This window comes from Silurus meridionalis, chromosome 24, assembly GCF_014805685.1.
Source record: "Silurus meridionalis isolate SWU-2019-XX chromosome 24, ASM1480568v1, whole genome shotgun sequence".
Taxonomy (NCBI): domain Eukaryota; kingdom Metazoa; phylum Chordata; class Actinopteri; order Siluriformes; family Siluridae; genus Silurus; species Silurus meridionalis.
In genome coordinates this window covers 2,919,506-2,939,017 of record NC_060907.1, presented here as the reverse complement: position 1 = coordinate 2,939,017, position 19,512 = coordinate 2,919,506, and the positions used below count along the sequence as shown (strand labels likewise).

The following is a 19,512-nucleotide window of genomic DNA, read 5'->3' as shown; positions in this document are numbered from 1 at the left end:
GCATCCTTCACCGCTCTGCGAACACTGTAAGACGCAGCCTTGTATTCATCCATGTCCCTGGTGGTGAGCCCCGTGTTGTAGGCAGCGGAGCGGGATCTCAGAGCGTCGCGGATGGTTTTATCCACCCACGGCTTCTGGTTGGGAAACGTTCCGATAGTGTTTTTTTGCACCGTATCATCCGTTAGTTTCCCGATGAATCCCACAACCGCTTCCGTAAACATCAGAGCTGCGCCGAAACATGTCCCAGTCTACGTCATCCAAAGCGTCCTGCAGAGCGGCCACCGATTGGTCAGTCCAGCGCGCGACCTCCCTCTGAACCGGAGCTTCCTGTTTCAGCCTTTGTTTGTAAACAGGCATGAGGAAGATGGCAGCATGGTCCGATTTCCCAAACGGTGGACGTGATTGTGCCTTGTAGCTGTTCTTAAATGTTGTGTAGCAGTGGTCCAGTGTTCTTTCGCCCCTGGTGGGGAAGGTGATGTGCTGATAAAAGTTCGGAAGTGCGCGCTTGAGGTTGGCACTGTTGAAATCTCCGACCACAATGAGCGCAGCGTCCCGATGCTGTGTTTGATGTTGCGTTAGTGACTCATGTAAGTCCCATACTGCAGTGTCCGTGTCCGCTTGAGGTGGAATATAAACGGCACTGACTATAACCGAGCTGAATTCCCGAGGTAGATAGAAGGGCCGACATTTGATGGTCAGTAGTTCCAGGTTTGGTGTGCAGGAGCGTGAAAGAGGAACAATGCTCGCGCTGTCACACTAGTGGTTGTTCACCATCAGACACACTCCACCTCCTCTTGACTTCCCCGACTCCAGTGTTCTGTCCATGCGGTAAACGGAGAAAAACTCGGCCGGCTGGATGGCGTGGTCCGGTACCGCTGGGTTCAGCCATGTCTCGGTGAAGCAGAGAAGGTTGCAGTCCCGAATGTCTCTCTGGAACTTGACCCTTGCCCTGAGGTCGTCGAGCTTGTTCTCCAGTGACTGGACGTTGGCTAACAGGATACTTGGAAAGGGAGCGCGGTGTGCGCGTGCCCTCAGCCTGTTCCTGACGCCGGCTCGTGAACCAACATATCCCAACAATAACGGACAGTGAGAGTGTGGAAGTTTAAATAGGAGCTGGTGATGATGCTAAACGAGCACAATATGTGCGCGATTGAAGCCGGGAGCTTCAGAGAAAGCAGCTGAGAAAGGGGGAATCCGCGGATTCCCCGATCCTGCCGTTGTTGTCCAAGATGGCGCCGGTGAGGTCGGCTGCCGTCACGACTGCTCCGGCTACGGTTTTTCTTTTTTTGTTTATTTTATACTTTTATTTAATATATACACATATAGGATTCCTGACAGTTAACAAACATGTACTGTATGTATTTTTATAGCATGCATTTATCAAACAAATCGTGGCAACGCTGTTGTGTAAAAAAACCCTGCAAAAACACGTTCATACACACTCTCATTTATTAACGCACATCATGTACATAAAGAAATTTCAAGCACGTTAATATATTGCCGCCATATTGATTTTCGTTTATCTCGATCATCGGTTATCTCGATGCTTTTTGGCCACCCCCTAGGACATTGACATAACTGGGTTCTACTGTGTATATACATATACAAAAAAAAAAAATAATAAAATAAAAAAATATATATTTTACATATATATTATATATATATATATATATATATATATATATATATATATATATATATATATATATATATATATATATATATATATACACACATACACATACACTTTTATATATATATATATATATATATATATATATATATATATATATATATATATATATATATATATTTTTTTTTTTTTTTTTATTTTATTATAATTTTTTTTTGCCCTAGCACCTGCCTCTTAAGACTTTGGTGTACATTTTTGTGTTTTTTTTTTTTTTTGCATTGCTTTCTTTGGATTCTTTGCATCAGTGTTTTCCTTTTTTTTGTGCTTCAGTATTTTTCCACAATGCAATCACTATAGACTTTTTTTTAATAGGCTCATTTTTGGTTAAAACCTTGCTGTGACACACTGCCAGCATGCCAGCCTTGTGTTGTAAAATAAAAAGGTTTGATCTTCTTTGAGATTGCTGAGGGTTTGAGATTTTTTTTCCATTACAATGTGACACTAAAATGCATACTCTTGGAAAGCCACTCAAAAGAAGCCAACATATTTGTGAATCATTTTGTATTAATCACTTTTGTATTGTATTAATGTGGTTGTATTAATCACTTTTGCTCAGTTGTAAGAAAAATGGCATTAATACTGCAATGCACAAAAAATTCCTACTGACCGATTTTTTTCATTCATACCTGGGAATCTCTTCTTTGTCCCACATCCAGCTTTCAGGGAAGACTGAACGTGATGTAATTTCGTCAGACTGGTCATTTGCCTCTTTCTCTTCACCTTAAATAATATGGAAAATTGTCTTTAGGTTACGTATGTAAACCTAGTTCCCTGAGGGAACAAGACGATGCATCCAAATGCTTTGGGAATGTGCCTGAGTCTCGGCCAGGAGTATAATACGCATATAAGTGGGTCAGCAGCAGCTTCTGTTAGGGAGAAGGAAGCACTGCAGGGACACTGGAGGTGTGGCATAGAGACACAGCGTCTCATTCCCTCAGGGAACTAGGATTACATACGTAACCTAGAGACGTTCCCTGTCAGGAACTCGAGCTGTGTCAAAACGCTTTGGGAACAAGTGTCCAAGAGTGCCAGACTGACCAGTAGCATAAACAATCCACCTGCTCATAGTCTGCTTATTAGCAGGGAGGCCTCTCTTGGGAGGGCCTTAGCAGACAAGCAGCTGATCGGTCCTTCACCAAAGACCTTTCCTGTGGAGGTAGGTGTCCAATGCATGAGCCGGTTCAGTTTCACCTGGTCCGGGGGCTGGAACGGAGGACGATAGAATGCCAGTAATCTTATAGGTAAACTAAAGGAAGGAGGGTGCCACAGAAAGGGCCTGCAGGTCCCCTACCTTCTTGATAGAGTAGATGGCCAACAATAATGCGTTCTTGATTGAAAGGTGCCTCCAAGATGCCTCAGCTAGAGGCTCAAGGCGTGTGTGACAAGGCGTGTCAGACAGAGCCCCCAAAACAACGGCCAGGTCCCACCCAGGCACTTTAGGTCGTACCGGGGGCCTCAACTTTCAGGTGCCACGGAGAAAACATGTTATCATCGGGACTCTACCAGAGATTGCCCCGCCACAGGGGCGTGATAAGTTGGAATGGTGGATGCGTAGACTCTTAGGGTGGACAGAGTCAAGCCGTTGGTGAACTGTCCCTAGAGAAATCCAGCTTTGAACCAACCAAGCAGTGGACTGGATCCAGCTGGTGGTGCTCACACCACGAGGAGAACAGACGCCACCTGGTAGCATACAACCTGCTTGTGGAGGGAGCTCTGAAGTGGAGAATGATTTTTAACCACCTCAGTAAGAGACCAGAACCTCGGAGCCCCATCAGGGGCCGCAGCCACCACAGCTTTGGAGGGGTTGAAATATGGCACCCCCGAGCTGGGAAATGAGATCCCTTCTCTGAGGAATCTCCCATGGAGGGTGCTCGAGGACAGCTACCAGGTCCGTGAACCGTGGCTTACTCTGCCACCTTGAAACTAACAGGAGGAGACAGAATCTGTCCCGGGAAACTCTCTCCAGAACTCCTGGAAGCAGTGGGACAGGGGGAAAGGCATACAGATGCAGCCTTAGCCACGCCTGAGCCATGAGGTGAGATCCAGAGGGGACAGTGCGATGTCTCTCAAAACACGAACAGATCCCCCTGGGCTCGTCCGAATTTCTCCCAAACCTGCACCACCACATCGGGTGGAGCTGCCATTGCCTGGGTCTCAACCCCTGCCTCGACAGGATATCTGCTGCCTCGTTCATCCGGCTCAAGAGGTAAACTGCTCTCAAAGAGAGGAGTTTCCCCTGGGCCCAAAGAAGGATCTAGTGCGCCAGCCTGCACAGGGGGCGCAAACGCAGACCACCTTGATGGTTGATGTAGGAGACGACCGTAGTATTGTCTGTACAGACGAACACGTGGTGACCTCTGAGGTCCGAGAGAAAATGCTTCAGTGCTAGTAGCACGGCCAGAATCTCTAGACAGTTGATGTGCCAGCATAGATGGGGCCCTTCCCACAGACTTTGGGTGGAGCAACCACTCATGTTTGCTTCCCACTCTGTGAGGGACGCATCCATTGTTAGCTTTACGCGATGACCGGGGACTCCCAGCACAGGGTAGGAACCGGGGATCTCTCCAAACATCTAAGGCAAGTAGGCCTCACCGCGTGACCTTCATGATGCGGAGGGGGTTTCCCTTCCGTGAGTACCCATGGGTCCTGAGCCACCACTGAAGGGGTCTCATGTACAGCACGTCTAGTGGATTCATGCTGAACGCAGCTGCCTTAAGCCCTAGCAGTTTCTGGAACTGCTTGAAAGTGAGAGACTGCCCTTCTCTGACCTTCCTGACAGCCGTTAGGATGGCCACAATGCGGGCAGGGCAAAGCTCTACACGCAAAGTAGTCAAATCCCATACGATACCGAGATAGGTGGTTCTCTGTAATGGAGAAAGCACACTCTTCCCAGCATTCAGCCAAAACCCCAATGCCTTCATGTGACATAATGACATCTCGATGCTGGGCTGCCAACTGCTCAAATTGAGCTAGAATTACCCAATCATCGATGTAGTTGTGAATGCAGATAACCTGAGACCTAAGGGAAACCAGAGCCGCATCCACCCATTTTGTGAAGGTACGGGGTGAAAGAGCAAGGCCAAATGGAAGAACCCGGTATGGCCCTGTCTCTATCAGACATCTCTGACATAGTGAGACACAGGTGCCTTCTGTGGACACCAGGGCAGCCATAGACCAGACAATGGCCCTGGCCGTCTCTTTAGTGGTTCTGAGAGCCAGATCCACCGTACGGCGAAGCTCAACAAAATGGGTGCCCGGGGCACCTCCCACTCCTATGTCAGGGTTTAGAGGGAGGAAGCAATCCCGGGAGAGAGATAGTTCGCAAGCGTCTCTTCAACCCGCAGCATCGCTCCATACCCATGTACTTTCCACCCCATAACGTGTGAATACAACATTGAAAGGGGCTGAAGGGGCTACACCTATGACCATGACACTGCAGTGTACAGGTTTGGAAAGAACGGGAGATCCCGACATGGAGGTTGTGACCTGGTGTCAGAAAAGCGCTCCTCCAGCTTACTGGACAGAGGGACTTTTTGCTCATGAGCCGTCCAAGTTATGTAGCTTGGCTATGGCACAGGTTGCTTACTGCTTATTTTCCTATTATCAGTTATTATTCATTTTATTCATTTTATTTTATTACTCCTCAGAGGAAGAGAGGCGGCGCTAATGTTCTCATTGCAGGGGGAAGAATCCGCCGAAAGGCATGTGACTGAGTGCTGGACCAAGCAAGTAAGGTTGAAGAAAGGGACAAGCCCATCTCAAAACCCTCTGCGAGGTCCATTTGTGAGCCCCAGGAACTGCCGCCGCTCCACCTCAGCGAGAGTGGGGCAGAACAGCGAGGTGGTGGAGCGATGGCTTTGACATGCAACTGGCTTTCTCAAGAACCGACTAGCATGCTCCGCTCCCAGAAAAGAAAAAAAAAAAAATATATATATATATATATATATATATATATATATATATATATATATATATATATATATATATATATATATATATATATATATATATATATATATATATATATATATATATATATATATATATATATATATATATGCACACATACATACATACATTTCTTTTTTTTTTTTTGACAAGCAATCTGACAAACAATCTGGCACACAACACAACACACAGAGTGCTTTCTGATCAACAAAAGCTGCCACTGCCCTCACTCATATGCGTTTTATACACCTGGTCCTGACATCACCTCAGATTTTTGACTAATTAGACACATTATTTCAGAGCGTGAACAGTCAGGCGCCTTCCCAGCGCGTTTTGATGCAGCTCGAGTTCCTGAAAGGGAAATGCTTTGTATATTACATTTAACATGCATCGTAATACAGCATAAACAGTACATATTATATTTCTCAGAGAATATTTCAGTGACAAGGCTAGGCTGAAAAGAAAAGCCTGATACTGGTAAGCTTCAGCCCCAAAAGCGAACCTCAAGGACTTCCTAAGTTATGGCAAAAAAAAGGATATGGCAGTATGCACCCTTGAGGCAGATTCTCACAAACCAATCCTTTGATTGTATCTAAAATGCAGTACCTTATGACTGTCAGCATTTTCAACCTGTATGTTCTAAGGTCAAATTGCAAAATTCTAAAATTGGACGTAACACCCCCCCATTTTCTTGGTAAGTAGAAAATACCGTAGTATTTTCTGTAGTATCCTGACTTTCTGTCTGAACAGCCCCTTCAGCAGAGCAATCATGCTTGATCCAGTTTTACAGTAGTGGATTCCACTCTATTGAAATATGGAGTATGATGCACAAACTATCATGCAGCCCTTCTCTATTAACCTTTCGACCCACAGAGAGATGCTTGGCAATAGTTTCCCTGTTGCCAGGTACTCTGAAAGGTGCACTAGTTTTGACACTAAACTTTACTGGGGGAGGTTAGGTGTTCAGTGTTCTGAAATGTGGCAGCAGGCAACCAAACATGTAACATTTTGCTAGAGACTGCAGCCCCCCTGGAAAACCCGGATAGTACAGTGGTCCCCTGAGGGTGCCGGGAGGAGACTCTCTCTGACTTTCTCTGTGAAAATTTCTCATGCCCATCCTCAAGGGGCAACATTCCATGGTCTTGGGTGCACCAGCCTCAGGATAACTTCTTGGCCGAAATTATCTTCTTCAGGTCTGACCTCTTACCAAGCTTCTGAGAGCGGCAAGCCACTCCCCAATCCCAATGAGGGGGCACACAATTATTACACTGAATTATCACAAATTCCCAATAACACAACCTAAAATCTAGTGATAAAAAACCTTACCAGGAGTCATCACATTTACCACCATCTCTAAACCTCCTACCCATCTATAGGAACCTTCTTCAAATTAAATTTTTCTTTTGTTCCCCCATAATGCATTGTAGAATCTTTAGAATGCTACTGTAACTTACTTCTGGCAAAGTGCAGTTCTTCCTGCACAGCTGCTTTTCTTACATCTGCAAGTTTCTGGCAACAATGCAAGAAGGCTTGGCGGCATTCAACTTCACCCTCTATGTATTCAGCTCTTCGCTCGCATGTATAACCCAGAAGGTTTTCCACCAATCCGTCTCTGCAACACCGCTTTATCTTATCATTGTACTTGCTCACTAAGTTGAAAAAAATGAGTCACCATGCACATGAATTAAATGTTATTATCTATTATATACAGTAAAACAAACAAGTATGAATCTATTAATTTAAAAAAAATAGTACTAACCTAGAGTGCTTATGAGCTCTGATTTGGTGATGGCACGCCGCTTTCTTTTCGAGTCAGGTGCACAGGTGGTGACTTTGCCAATAAAAAAATAAAAAAATTAAGGAGGAGAAATCTCTGATTTACTTGTATATAATATTATATTACATTTTCATATCTATCACCATCTTAAAGAAGACAGCCTTACATTATGGTGGAGAAGATGTAAAATTAGTATAAAACAAAGCACAAAAAAACCACAAAGAAACCCATAAATCTGAGCATGAAGACCCAGGACTTAACTAAAACAACTTAACAATGACCACAATCGTGTAACATGGACCATGGAAATCCAGTGGCTGATATGAAGTATAATACATGGATATAATCCTTACACTAAGGGTAGTTTCATGGTTACCCCAATTATAAAATGGCAAGAAAAAAAAAAAGAGGTGAGAAGAAAAATGGCTCACTGTCAGGGAGATATTGATGTAGGAGAGTGTTTTTATTGAAGAACTACTGAAGATTTTATTAGAAGAATTTAGCGAAATTTGCACTTGTCACATGGCCTGGACATTTTTAAAGAAGTGTAATGTAAATGGTCATACATCTTTTACACTTTCTGTGTTTCTGATTTGATTATATCAGATTACAGTTGTGTAAACATAACGGGTTTACCATACCTCTTCGCTCAGCAGTGCTTCCTGCGGTCTGTGTTATGAACTGCAGGCCTGCATCATAGAAAACCCCCATAGCGTCTTTCCCACTTCCAGCTGTACAGCCGATGTCATGCTGTTCTACAACATCCCAGATCTGTTAGTTTGGGAACAACAAAAGCAGTGTAATAACTACAAATGTAATCACCTTCAGACCACTTCACCAACATTGTTAATTATATAGCATCAAATGTGGACAATTCAGAACTGTATATATGCAGAATATGACATTTCTATAAGCAGAAAGTGACCTATGAACTAGAAGTGTTTAATTCTCTGGTGGGGTGACATGACAGCTACATATATATAACAGCCCATTTATAAGCAGGTATTTTATTTTAATTGTTTTAAAAATGTAAACTGCTCTAATGTTGTACATCACAAATGTTAATAATAATAAACTGCATTAACAAAAAAAAAAAATTGCATTTCTGAATAAAATATATTATAATAATAGTAACTAATAACCCCCTTACTTACTCACTAATTTGAATGTTATCTAAATGACCATGCAGAGTAAAGCTTTTTTTGTTGAAAAAAAATAAAAAAATAAAAATCTGAGAAATTATAATGGTTTTCTTTACAAACACCATTACAAACCACCAGTTCTTGATTTCCAAATAGTGTTTCATTACACAGTGCATCATTACATACTCATTATTATCAAAGACAACAGAAATTATTAGACTTTGCAGGCTCCGTGATGGTCCTCATAGTTAGGTTTACAAAGTATTTATTTTAAAATTACAATAAGTGAAATCCAAATTTTTTTTTTTATTGGTACAGTGGTTTCTTTTTACAATTAGCTATTTATCTGCTGACGTATCCATGGATAAGCCTAGTGTTAATTACTCACCTTGGTCTGAGTTATTCTGTTCTTGTTATTGAGAATGTAGACACCTTTATCCACAGCAACCAGATAAACACTTGCACTAGGAGCAGCAGTAACTTTTAAATTGATGTTATCAGAAGGTAAATATGCTGGGAGAGGTTCATCTATACTCAGATGAAACTTGATGAATTAGGAAAAATATGGAAAGACAAAAATCAGTTACTAAAACATTTGACAAATATACAAACATGACATACATCAGTATCAAATGTCAATGGTCATTAAAAAAAAAACAACAACATTCATAATCTTTAACATTTCAAACAGATCATGCATGTATCATCATTATGCATTTCTCATACTGATGTCAAATTAATCGAATTAGTCTCCAGTTTTAAGAAACTACATGAGACAAGGATAAAAACAGTAACATAGTAGCACCCACAAGTACAGTACAGATGGTTGTGCAAAATGGATTGTCTGTATACAAACTTTACACCGTATACAACTTAACACCTTCTAACTAATATCCATAATTCAACAGCTTAAAGGTGAGCAAAAGTATCAAACTAATATAAATAATACTTCTAAAACTCTGAAATCTCATAAACCGATAATGGAAAAGTACATTAATCTAATATTCATTGCCAGATAATATGAGGGATGATGGATGCAAGTGCTGGTTAATCAGATTTAATAGGACACAGGGAGACAAATCCAAATCAATGGGCAAAACCAAAGGCAATAACAAACAGTGGTATTACATAGGCAGCTGTACTGTAAGCCTCAGGCTGTAGCATGTCATTCAGACACCTTCTGGTATGAACAAGTCATCGATCTCTGGTGGAAACACAGCAGGATTTTGGGGTCCTGCCAGATCTTTGACTGTCACTGCATTTTTTTCTACCATGTACATGCTTTCTCCTCCCACCCCTTCAGCCCCAAGATCGCGGTTTATTCCAACATCTCGGGGCTCAGGAAATATGGCTATGGTGTCAGGGACTGAGTGTCGCGCCATGATCTCCCCCTGTAAGGGATCCTGCACGGTGCCCTGGGTCAAAGCCCTGTGAGGTGACAGATCTGAGGACTGTCATCTTCAGGAAGATGGCTTCGGCCAAAAGGTTCTGACCCGATTTGTGGAGGGATGGTCAGGGGGTGCGTAGCACTGCTTTTCTTGGTCCCCATTTTTCCCCAGCCCCTTCAGGGACCTGGTTCGTTAACCCTGTCACGAAATGTGTTTCAGGGCAAGGCCAGCTCCACCAAGCTCCCTCTTTTGGTTGTGCCCGGCATCTTTGCGGACTAGGAGGTCTCATTTCTAGAGCCACGTCTGGGCACTGCCCTGGCTCTGGACACACCAGAGGTCAGTCTCGAGAGACTCATACCCTTAAGGGAGAACCTGGCTGCCTGGAGGGCTTTGCCAGACATGTCCCAGTGGGTCCTGCGCACTGTAGAGCGAGTCTATATGATTCAGTTTGGGTCCCTGGAGAATCCCTGGAGAAAGTCGAAACAACTGTTTATCTGCTACAGCCCTCCAAGGAGAGGCCATCCTGCTGATAAGCAGACGCTCAACAGGTGGATTATTGACACTATTGTGTCTTCGGGGTCAGAGCTCACTCGGCCCAAAGTGTGGCAGCTTGGTCCTCTGGAGTGTCCCTCTAAGACCTCTGTGACGCTGCAGGGTGGTCCACCCGTCTCACCTTTGCCAGGTTTTACAACCTTGACCTCTGTGCCACTCCTGGCACCTCTGTCCTTTGAATCAGTTGTGCTCATTCACACTAGTCAGGGACTGGTTGGTATGGTGTTATTGGAATCTTGTTCCCAAAGCGTTTTAACGCAGCTCTAATTACTAAAAGGGAACGTCTCTAGGTTATGTATGTAACCCTAGTTCCATTAGGGGAATGAGAGGCTGTGTCTCTAGCCACACCTCCGCCACCACTTCAGCGCTTCCTTCATGGTTACAGAAGCTGAAGCAGTCTTCTCTCCAGGTGCACTTTATATTCCCTGGTCATGACGTCACCCCGACAGTGACAGCCTGTCTTAAATTTTGACTGATTAGACTTATTACTCAGAGCATGGACGTGAGCATGGACAAAGCATTTCAATGCAGTGTCTCATTCCCTCAGGGAACTAGGGTTACATACGTAACCTAGAGACGTTTTCTCTGTCACACAGGTGGGATATGTTCTATGCAGAAAATGCAACCTGAAGGAGATTGGAGACTGTAAGGTGTTGGCAGGGGACAGTGTAACTAGACAGTATCGGATGGTGGTCTGGAGGGTGGTTATGAAGTTGAAGAAGATGAGGAGGAGAGTGAAGCCTGAAAAAAAGAATAAGATGGTGGAAACTGAATGAGGAAGACTGTAGTGTGAAGTACGGGGATGAGGTCAGACAGGGGTTCGGTGGTGGTGAAGAGGTGCTGGATGATTGGGCAACTACTGCAGAAGTGATAAGGAAGACAGCTAGAAAGGTACTTAGTGTGACATCTGGAAATAGAAAGGAAGACAAAAAGACGAGGAAGTGCAGGAAAGCAAAAGGAGAAAGAGGTTGGCGAAACAGGATTGGGATTTAAAGAGAGATGAGAAAAGTAGGCAAGAGTACAAGGAGATGTAGCAGCAGGTGAAGAGGGATGTAGCAAAAGCTAAGGAAAAGGCATATGAGTAGCTGTATGAGACGTACGACACTAAGGAAGAAGAAAAGGATTTGTAGCGATTGGCCAGGCAGAGGGACCAAGCTGGGAAGGATGTGCTACAAGTTAGAGCAATAAAGGATGCAGATGGAAATGTGTTGACTAGTTAGGAGAGTGTATTTTGAGCAGCTGATGAATGAGGAAAATGAGAGAAAAAGAAGGTTGGAGAATGCTTAGATGGTAAAGCAGGAAGTGGATGGGATTAGTAAGGAGGAAGTGAGAGCAGTTTTTAAGAGGATGGAGTGTAAATTCAGTTGACATACCAGTAGAAGCATGGAGATGTTTAGGAGAGGATGGCAGTGGAGTTTTTAACGAAATTATTTAATAATATTTTGGAATGTAAGAGGATGCCTGTGGAATGGATAAGGAGTGTGCTGGTATCGGTTTTTAAGAATAAGGGAGAAGGGCAGACCTGCAGTAACTACAGGGGAATGAAGTTAATCAGTCACACCATGAATAGTTATGGGAAAGAGTAGTGTAATCCAGGTTGAGAGAAGAGGTGACCGTCTGTTAGCAAGTGTATGGTTTTATGACGAGGAAGATCACTATGAACGCACAATTTGCTTTGAGGATGTAGAAAACCTTTTTCAGCCCGCCCCCTTCACTCCCAGTTCTACTGTATATTCCCACATTATGGGGCAGAAAGAACATGGTTACAATGCGATGCCACATTACCCACAAAGCCCCTACGCAATACGTCAGCGCTCACATGTGGTTTGCTCGGCGGGCGCAGCCCCAACCGCAACCCTCCACCTCCCATTGGGGGGGTGCAGAAACGTCATGACTCGCTCTCCCCCTATGATGGATCCTGTGTGGCGCTCGATGTCAAAGCCTCGTAAGTTGACAGATCTGAGGACTGTCATCTTCAACAGGAAGTCTTTGACGAAAAGGTCCTGACACTGGACTTTCTGGGGATCCGGCCGTGAAGAGGCAGACCGCACTGCTCTATCCAGTGCCCACCCTGTCCCGGCCTCCTCAGGTGGTAAGCCAGCAGGCTCTGGTCATGGAACAGGAAGTAAACACACTCCTGAGGAAGGCGGCCATCAAGGTGGTCCCTCCATCAGAAAGAAAGTCTGGGTTTTACAGCCGGTACTTTATAGTTCCCAAAAAGGAAGGGGGGTTTCGTCCTATCTTAGATTTATGTCAGCTAAACCGCTCTCTCATGAGACTCAGGTTCAAGATGCTGACCCTCAAGCAGGTCATGCTTCAAACCAGATCCGAGGACTGGTTTGTCATGGTAGCATGTGCTCAATGAGTTCTGGCATTCTGACATTCATCAATCTATCTAATATTACTCATGATGAACAACAACAACAATAATAATAATAATAATAATAATAATAAACAACCAACCCTATTGTTACATGTGTCCTTCACATCAACCAAGATGGAGTCAGCAACAACCTCTGTAGTTCCTACATGGTAATACGCCAGCAGTTTAAATGAAGGAAGCATTTGTCTGGTGATAAATATATTTTCTGATATCACATTATTTTTTACTCTCTGTATTTTTGAAGTGTGCACAATCTGCCCTTTACTTAAGATCTGGAAAGAAAAAAAACAGTGGTGATACACATGATTATAACCCAAAATACAAGAAAAAGTATTTTGCAGTAATTTGAACCAAAACTGCTCATCTGCAAATTTGAGAGAATTTTTTTTTTTTTTAAATGACATACCATGTAAGTAATATCTTGAGTTTTATCTTCAGAAGTCTGTATATTCAGCGTGAAACTGCTCTGACTTTCAACATTTATCACTGCTGAAGTTAAGGTGATGTGCAGGTAGTTTTTGGAGCTGGATTTGTAGGCGTAGGCTGTGAATGTGTTAACTGCTTGACTTCCCACCCTGCCTTTAAGGCTCTCCACGTTCGTTTGTACCTTTGGTGAAACATAGTAATGCTTAAGACTTGGCATAAGGCAAAGAAGGAATGTGGTTGATTTCATATAATAATCACTTTTTAGCTGGCAGCTGTACATTTAATATTAAGATAAATGTCATCAGTAAAACATTTACAATAAATCAAATCAGACCATAATACAGGGTACATAATTTGTGCCCTGGACAGTGGATTGTAAATGGCTGGAAGTTCAGGTGTGAGTTCAGAGCGTTAAATACACAGGTAGTTTGCGTATGTCTGTTAAATCAGTGTTCTAAATTAATGTGCTGTATATACATATAAACACCTGTAACTATAGTGACATACGGTTAAAGTTCCACACAAAGTGAGACAGCGATTGTACACATTTCCTAATGACCTTATAGAGCTTTTGGAGGATTTTTGTGTGTGTGTTGTAACTTGTATGATTAATACATTGATTTTGATGAATGGTTTGAAGCAAAAGGGGCATTTAACAAACTACAGAAGAAAATGTTCAAATAAGAAATAGAATGAAAATCAGCACCAGGAATAAACTCCAACCGCATCATTTTTTGCAGAAACACAGACGCAGCTACATTTATATTTATGGTATTTACAGATGGCGCTACAGTAGATACAGCAGCATACAAAAGCAATTTGGAATCTGCACTAGGTTTCTTGAGATACCATTAGACTAAATCTCTTATGGGAGGAATTATAGCACACATTGTAATTTTTAATACATAAATAAATAGAAAAACAGGGGGGATAAGCACTATAAGTGTTTCAGGAAGAGATTTGAAGTCATTTACATACACTACTATCTCTCTCTCTCTCTCACCCTCTTTCTTTTACCTCTCTAATAACTATTATTTATTTATTGATTTATTGATTTATTTATTTATTATGTACATGTATGTAGTCTTATGGCAGTATCTTTGTATGTGATTTAGAGCTGCAGAATTCTAGATCTAATGCGGTTTTATAAAATATGTATGGAAAACGAAGTGTTAATTTTTTCACCCATTCAGTTAGTTCTAAGTGAAAATCCATGTGTGAGAGAGAATTTTGAAAATGAAAACAAAAATGCTGTAGAATCCTATAAAAAAAATGCTGTAGAATCCTATAAAAAATACATTGAATGTTCTTTTTTATTTATTTATTTTTTTTTTACATTTTTGATAGAGAAATTTAATATTTAGTAACCTGACTGAGGAACTGAAACCTACATTGATCTTCAGCTCAGAATCTGAGGGTTTGGTGTTTAAGAGGATCTGAGCTATGCCGTTTGAATCCGTTGTTCCAGTTCTGCCATCGTGAGACACCAGCAAGTTGATGTTTTCCGCCGGTGTCCCATCAGGGTTTGTCACGAACACCTGGGGGAGAAAAAGCACTCAGCTCAGTTATTTCATACAAATATTTGATGTATTAAAAGTGGGCACTGAAATTTGATTAACTAAACTTAAAACCCACATCAGCTGCAGTAATAGAAATTCAAACAATCTCTTTGTTCCTTTATCTCTGTCAGGATCTCCCGGGCACACTGGGTGCACTTCCGGTTTTGCGGCATGAACTTCCGGTTCCGCCGTGAGCACTTCCGGGTCGGCGGCCATCTTGCCGTTTTTCTCGCGCCTCCCGGTATATAAGGACAATCAAGACTTTAACTCATGGGCAGATTATTTTACCGGCTTCCTTACCCCTAAGATTATTATTGCCTTCCTGCCTGCTCTGTATCCTGTTCCTTATCCTAAACCTATTTTCTGTTTTACTCTGTCTCCCTAGTTACCTGGTTTGGACTTTAGACTGTTTTGTAATTTATGTTTTTGCTCTGCCCTGTTTTGCCTAGTTTGCTGGTTTCTGGATTTTTTAACTGTTTTGGATTTTGGTTTTGTCTTTTCCTGCATTGCCCTGTTTTGCCTGTGTTTTTGACCCTGGACTGTTTTTGGACTTTGTTTTTGCCTTTGCCCCATTGCTCAGTCTGACTACTTTTTATTAAAGCCTGTTTTCTCCATACCTCTGTGTGCATCCTGCATTTGGGTCCTCCCATTCAGTCACTCTGGTCTCACCTAGCCCTGCACTCATGCGCTCTGACAGAATAATCTGGCCAAAGATGGACCCAGCGGCTGTTTTGAAGTGTTGGGCCAGCTTCACTGTAGACCGACAATTCAGGGACCCAACCGTGACTGTGGACATTCTAAAGCTCAGCCCCCAGCAGAGAGACGATTATTTCCGTCTGTTTCATGAACAATCTGTCGCAAACCAAGTTATATTCAACAACCTCCTGAAAGGGCCGACCTCAGCCGTCCTGCCTGACTGGAAACGTCACCAAGCTCTTCTTCCTGCCAAGCATGCCCGCAAACCTGTCTGCTCTGCCGAGCATGCACCCAAACCTGTCTGCCCTGCCAAGCATTCCCCTCAGTCCTCCCTCAGAGGGCGTCGCGCCGCCTCAGACCTCCCTCAGAGGGCGTCGGGCCGCCTCAGACCTCCCTCAGAGGGCGTCGCGCCGCCTCAGACCTCCCTCAGAGGGCGTCGCGCCGCCTCAGACCTCCCTCAGAGGCGTCGCGCCGCCTCAGACCTCCCTCAGAGGCGTCGCGCGCCTCAGACCTCCCTCAGAGGCGTCGCGCCTCAGACCTCCTCAGAGGCGTCGCGCCGCCTCAGACCTCCCTCAGAGGCGTCGCGCGCCTCAGACCTCCCTCAGAGGCGTCGCGCCGCCTCATCACATCGGGCAGAAAGTGCTTGGGGCAGCCACCTGGAGCTTCATGCTTCATTTAGCCTTTCCTGACCTCCAAGGCGTTCTACCCCGTAGCAGTTCGCCTCAAGCCCCGCTGTGTCCGCCGCTGGCACTTCACTTGCCTCGTGCCACAGGATTATGGTGCCTTTCCACCATTTTTATTGAAGCCTGTTTTCTCCATACCTCTGTGTGCATCCTGTATTTGGGTCCTCCGATCCAGTCACTCTGCACTCATCTAGCCCTGCACCCATGCTCTCTGACAATCTCTCTCTGCCCTTGCCCCTCTCTCTCTCTCTCTCTCTCTCTCTCTCTCTCTCTCTCTCTCTCTCTCTCTCTCTCTCTCTATTTAAATCCAAGCTGTGTTTTATTGGGATAACTTTTGTAATAATGTTGCCAAAGCACATGAAATAAATATTTTACTTGCATTGAGGTTGTAATAAGTTTAGATTAGACTTGACTAAAATAGAATAAAAATAATAATGATAGAATTAAGAATAAAATAGACTTGAGGCTCCATTCTCAGCATTCTTCTACCAGTATCCCCATGTCCCTTCTCTGCACATGTCCAAACCATCTCAATTTCACATGAGCCGATCCTTGTTGCAGTTTCACCTTCAAACATGAACCAGTCTGTCGTTCCTATACAGCACACTTTACTGCTGTCACACTGTCCTCATACCACCTTCACATACTTCTCTGACACACCTGACTTCCTCATACAATACCACAACTCCTCTCTCCACCCTTTCTCTAAATCCACGAACACACAATGCAACTACTTTCATAATCACAATCTCATCTCTCCTAAACATCGACATGCTTCTACTGGTATGTCTTCTGGTCCAAACAACTTTCCACTCTTCATCCTCTTAATTGCTGACAATTGATTAGAATAGAATAGTCTAGTATAAACTAAAATAGACTGGTACCAAGTAGAATTGATTAGAATAGAATAGAATAGAATAGAATAGAATAGAATAGAATAGAATAGAATAGAATAGAATAGCTGAGATTAGACTAGAACATAGTAAAATACAATAGAAGAGAATGGAATAAAATAAATGAGGTAATGTAGTGTATTTGTATAAAACAGTAAGATGCTGTATGTTGTACAGAGTGTGTGTAAATATTCAGTCTCCATCACTAATACAGTGTCATACTGAAGAAACACTATGCATTCAGTGTATCAAATGTGTTGAAGTTTTCTAAGTTTCTGTCTAAGCTAATATGCTTCAACAGAAGTTATTGGGGAAAGGGGAAGCTTGTGTTTGTACTGCAGCCAAACTGGATTTATAAGAATTGAATGAACAAATTAATAGAATTAATGAATGTTGGATGAATAAATCCTTTTGTTGTTGTTGTTGGAATAACATTTTGGAACTACGTTTTCAATATGTTTTTACTTTCTTTCCCCATTTTAATAGTTTTACCTTGAGAATGCCAAACTGTTAACACTGTTGCTAAGTTCCAAGCAAACAGTTCACAATTACCTCATTTCCTCACTGAGCAGCTCTTATATCTTTTCTTATATAGCAAAACGTTACCCCATAATACACAAACGACCTGCTCTGAAAAATTGATTTGGTTTGGATTGATTTTTGGTCATGTCACTGCTGTTTTCGATGTTAAGGTAAGATCACTATAGTCAATATCAATGTCAAAATACTATATATTTTATAAAACATGTCTGTTCTCAATTCATTTGTACCATTTCTTCACATTTATATGAAAATTAGAGGCTGTTTTCCATTTTCTGTTTCTTTTACTGTTATAATTTATTGAAAGTTCTATATGTGTGTACATGTATATGGTACAATTAACAGAAATCACATTTTTCCCCCAAATACAATTTGCTGAAATCAGTATAATATTTTAATATTAAATTATATACAGTGGAATACTGTATTTGGTCTAAAAAGTAATATGGTGTAAATATTGATCATGGTTGTAGTCCTGTAAAAATACAGCAACGTGGCTAGCAGCTGTAAATTTTAGTGTATTGTTCAAAACATTATATAAATATTACGGAACAGAACTGCTATACTACTATACCTTTAAAGTAAATGGCATTCCAGGTTTGAAATATCTGGGGGTTTTGGTGAACTGGATGGTGAATGGCGATGTGACTATATGTATACCCCTCCTCTCAGCTTCCACCATCTCACTGCCTGAAACGCACAGTTGCAATGTTATGGGACATTCTTAAAGACAGTGCTTACACACCATTTGCATGCTTTTAACAGGTGCATGCAGATCATTGGAAAGAAAAATTGCAATATACTGATGTACTCTACCCGTTAAAGGTTTGGACACACCATCTCTTTTCTTTATTTTTATTATTTTCAATATTGTACATTTATACCGAAAACATTCAATTTATGATAGAACACATGGAATTATATAGTAAACAAAACTTTATGAAACAACCCAGTTGTTGCAGTTCAAGTGGCAGACAAATTTTTAACATGGCAAATGTTTTCAAAATCCAAAATAAAAAAAAAGGGTGTGTTAGAATCTCAATGTATCTGGGTAATGAAGCACCAGCAGTGGACTGGATAGGTCCTAAGTGTGACAACAACTGTCAAACATGGAAGCGAATGTATGATGGACTGTAGCTCCTTTGTTGGATCCTGTGTCATTAATACAAAGAGTGAGTGGCATTCTGAAGCAAAGCTCCTACCAAAGCAATTTACAGGAGCATGCAGTGCCCTCTGATATACATAAAACAGAATGCAATGATGTGGAAGTTTCAGATTTCAATATTTCATTCAGAATACAACATAGATGACATATCAAATGTTTAAACTGAGAAAATGTAACATTTTACGAGAAAAATAAGTTGATTTTAAATTTCATGGCATCAACACATCTCAAAAAAGTTGGAACTAGGCCGTGTTTACCACTGTGTGGCATCCCCTCTTCTTTTTATAATAGTCTGCAAATGTCTGCGGACTGAGAAGACAAGTTGCTCAAGTTTAGGAATAGGAATGTTGTCCCATTCTTGTTTAAAACAGGCTTTAAGTTGCTCAACTGTCTTAGGTCTTCTTTGTCGCATCTTCCTCTTTATGATGTGCCAAATGTTTTCTAAGGGTGAAAGATCTGGATTGCAGGTTGGCCATGTGTATCTCTCATAAAATCCAAAATAAGCCAATATTTGGCATGATATTTTAAAATGTCTTACTTTCAACATTTGATATGTTAGCTATATTCTATTGTGAATAAAATATAAGTTTATGAGATTTGTAAATGATTGCTTTCCTTTTTTATTCACAATTTGTACAGTGTCCCAACTTTTCTTTGGAATCGGGTT

At 42.1% G+C, this 19,512-nt stretch overlaps 1 protein-coding gene across 1 annotated transcript in view; it reads right to left on the bottom strand.

The window, feature by feature from the left end:
• Positions 1–19,512, bottom strand: part of LOC124378333 (complement C3-like) — an 80,348-nt gene that overhangs the window by 46,458 nt on the left and 14,378 nt on the right. The window contains exons 10-18 of the mRNA XM_046837928.1: positions 18,255–18,370; positions 14,701–14,847; positions 13,290–13,490; positions 12,964–13,155; positions 8,949–9,104; positions 8,060–8,189; positions 7,401–7,472; positions 7,096–7,290; positions 2,320–2,413 (exon numbers count right to left, since the gene is read on the bottom strand). Of these exons, the coding sequence (XP_046693884.1) occupies positions 2,320–2,413; positions 7,096–7,290; positions 7,401–7,472; positions 8,060–8,189; positions 8,949–9,104; positions 12,964–13,155; positions 13,290–13,490; positions 14,701–14,847; positions 18,255–18,370 (1,303 nt within the window). The remainder of the gene's footprint in view (positions 1–2,319; positions 2,414–7,095; positions 7,291–7,400; positions 7,473–8,059; positions 8,190–8,948; positions 9,105–12,963; positions 13,156–13,289; positions 13,491–14,700; positions 14,848–18,254; positions 18,371–19,512) is intronic.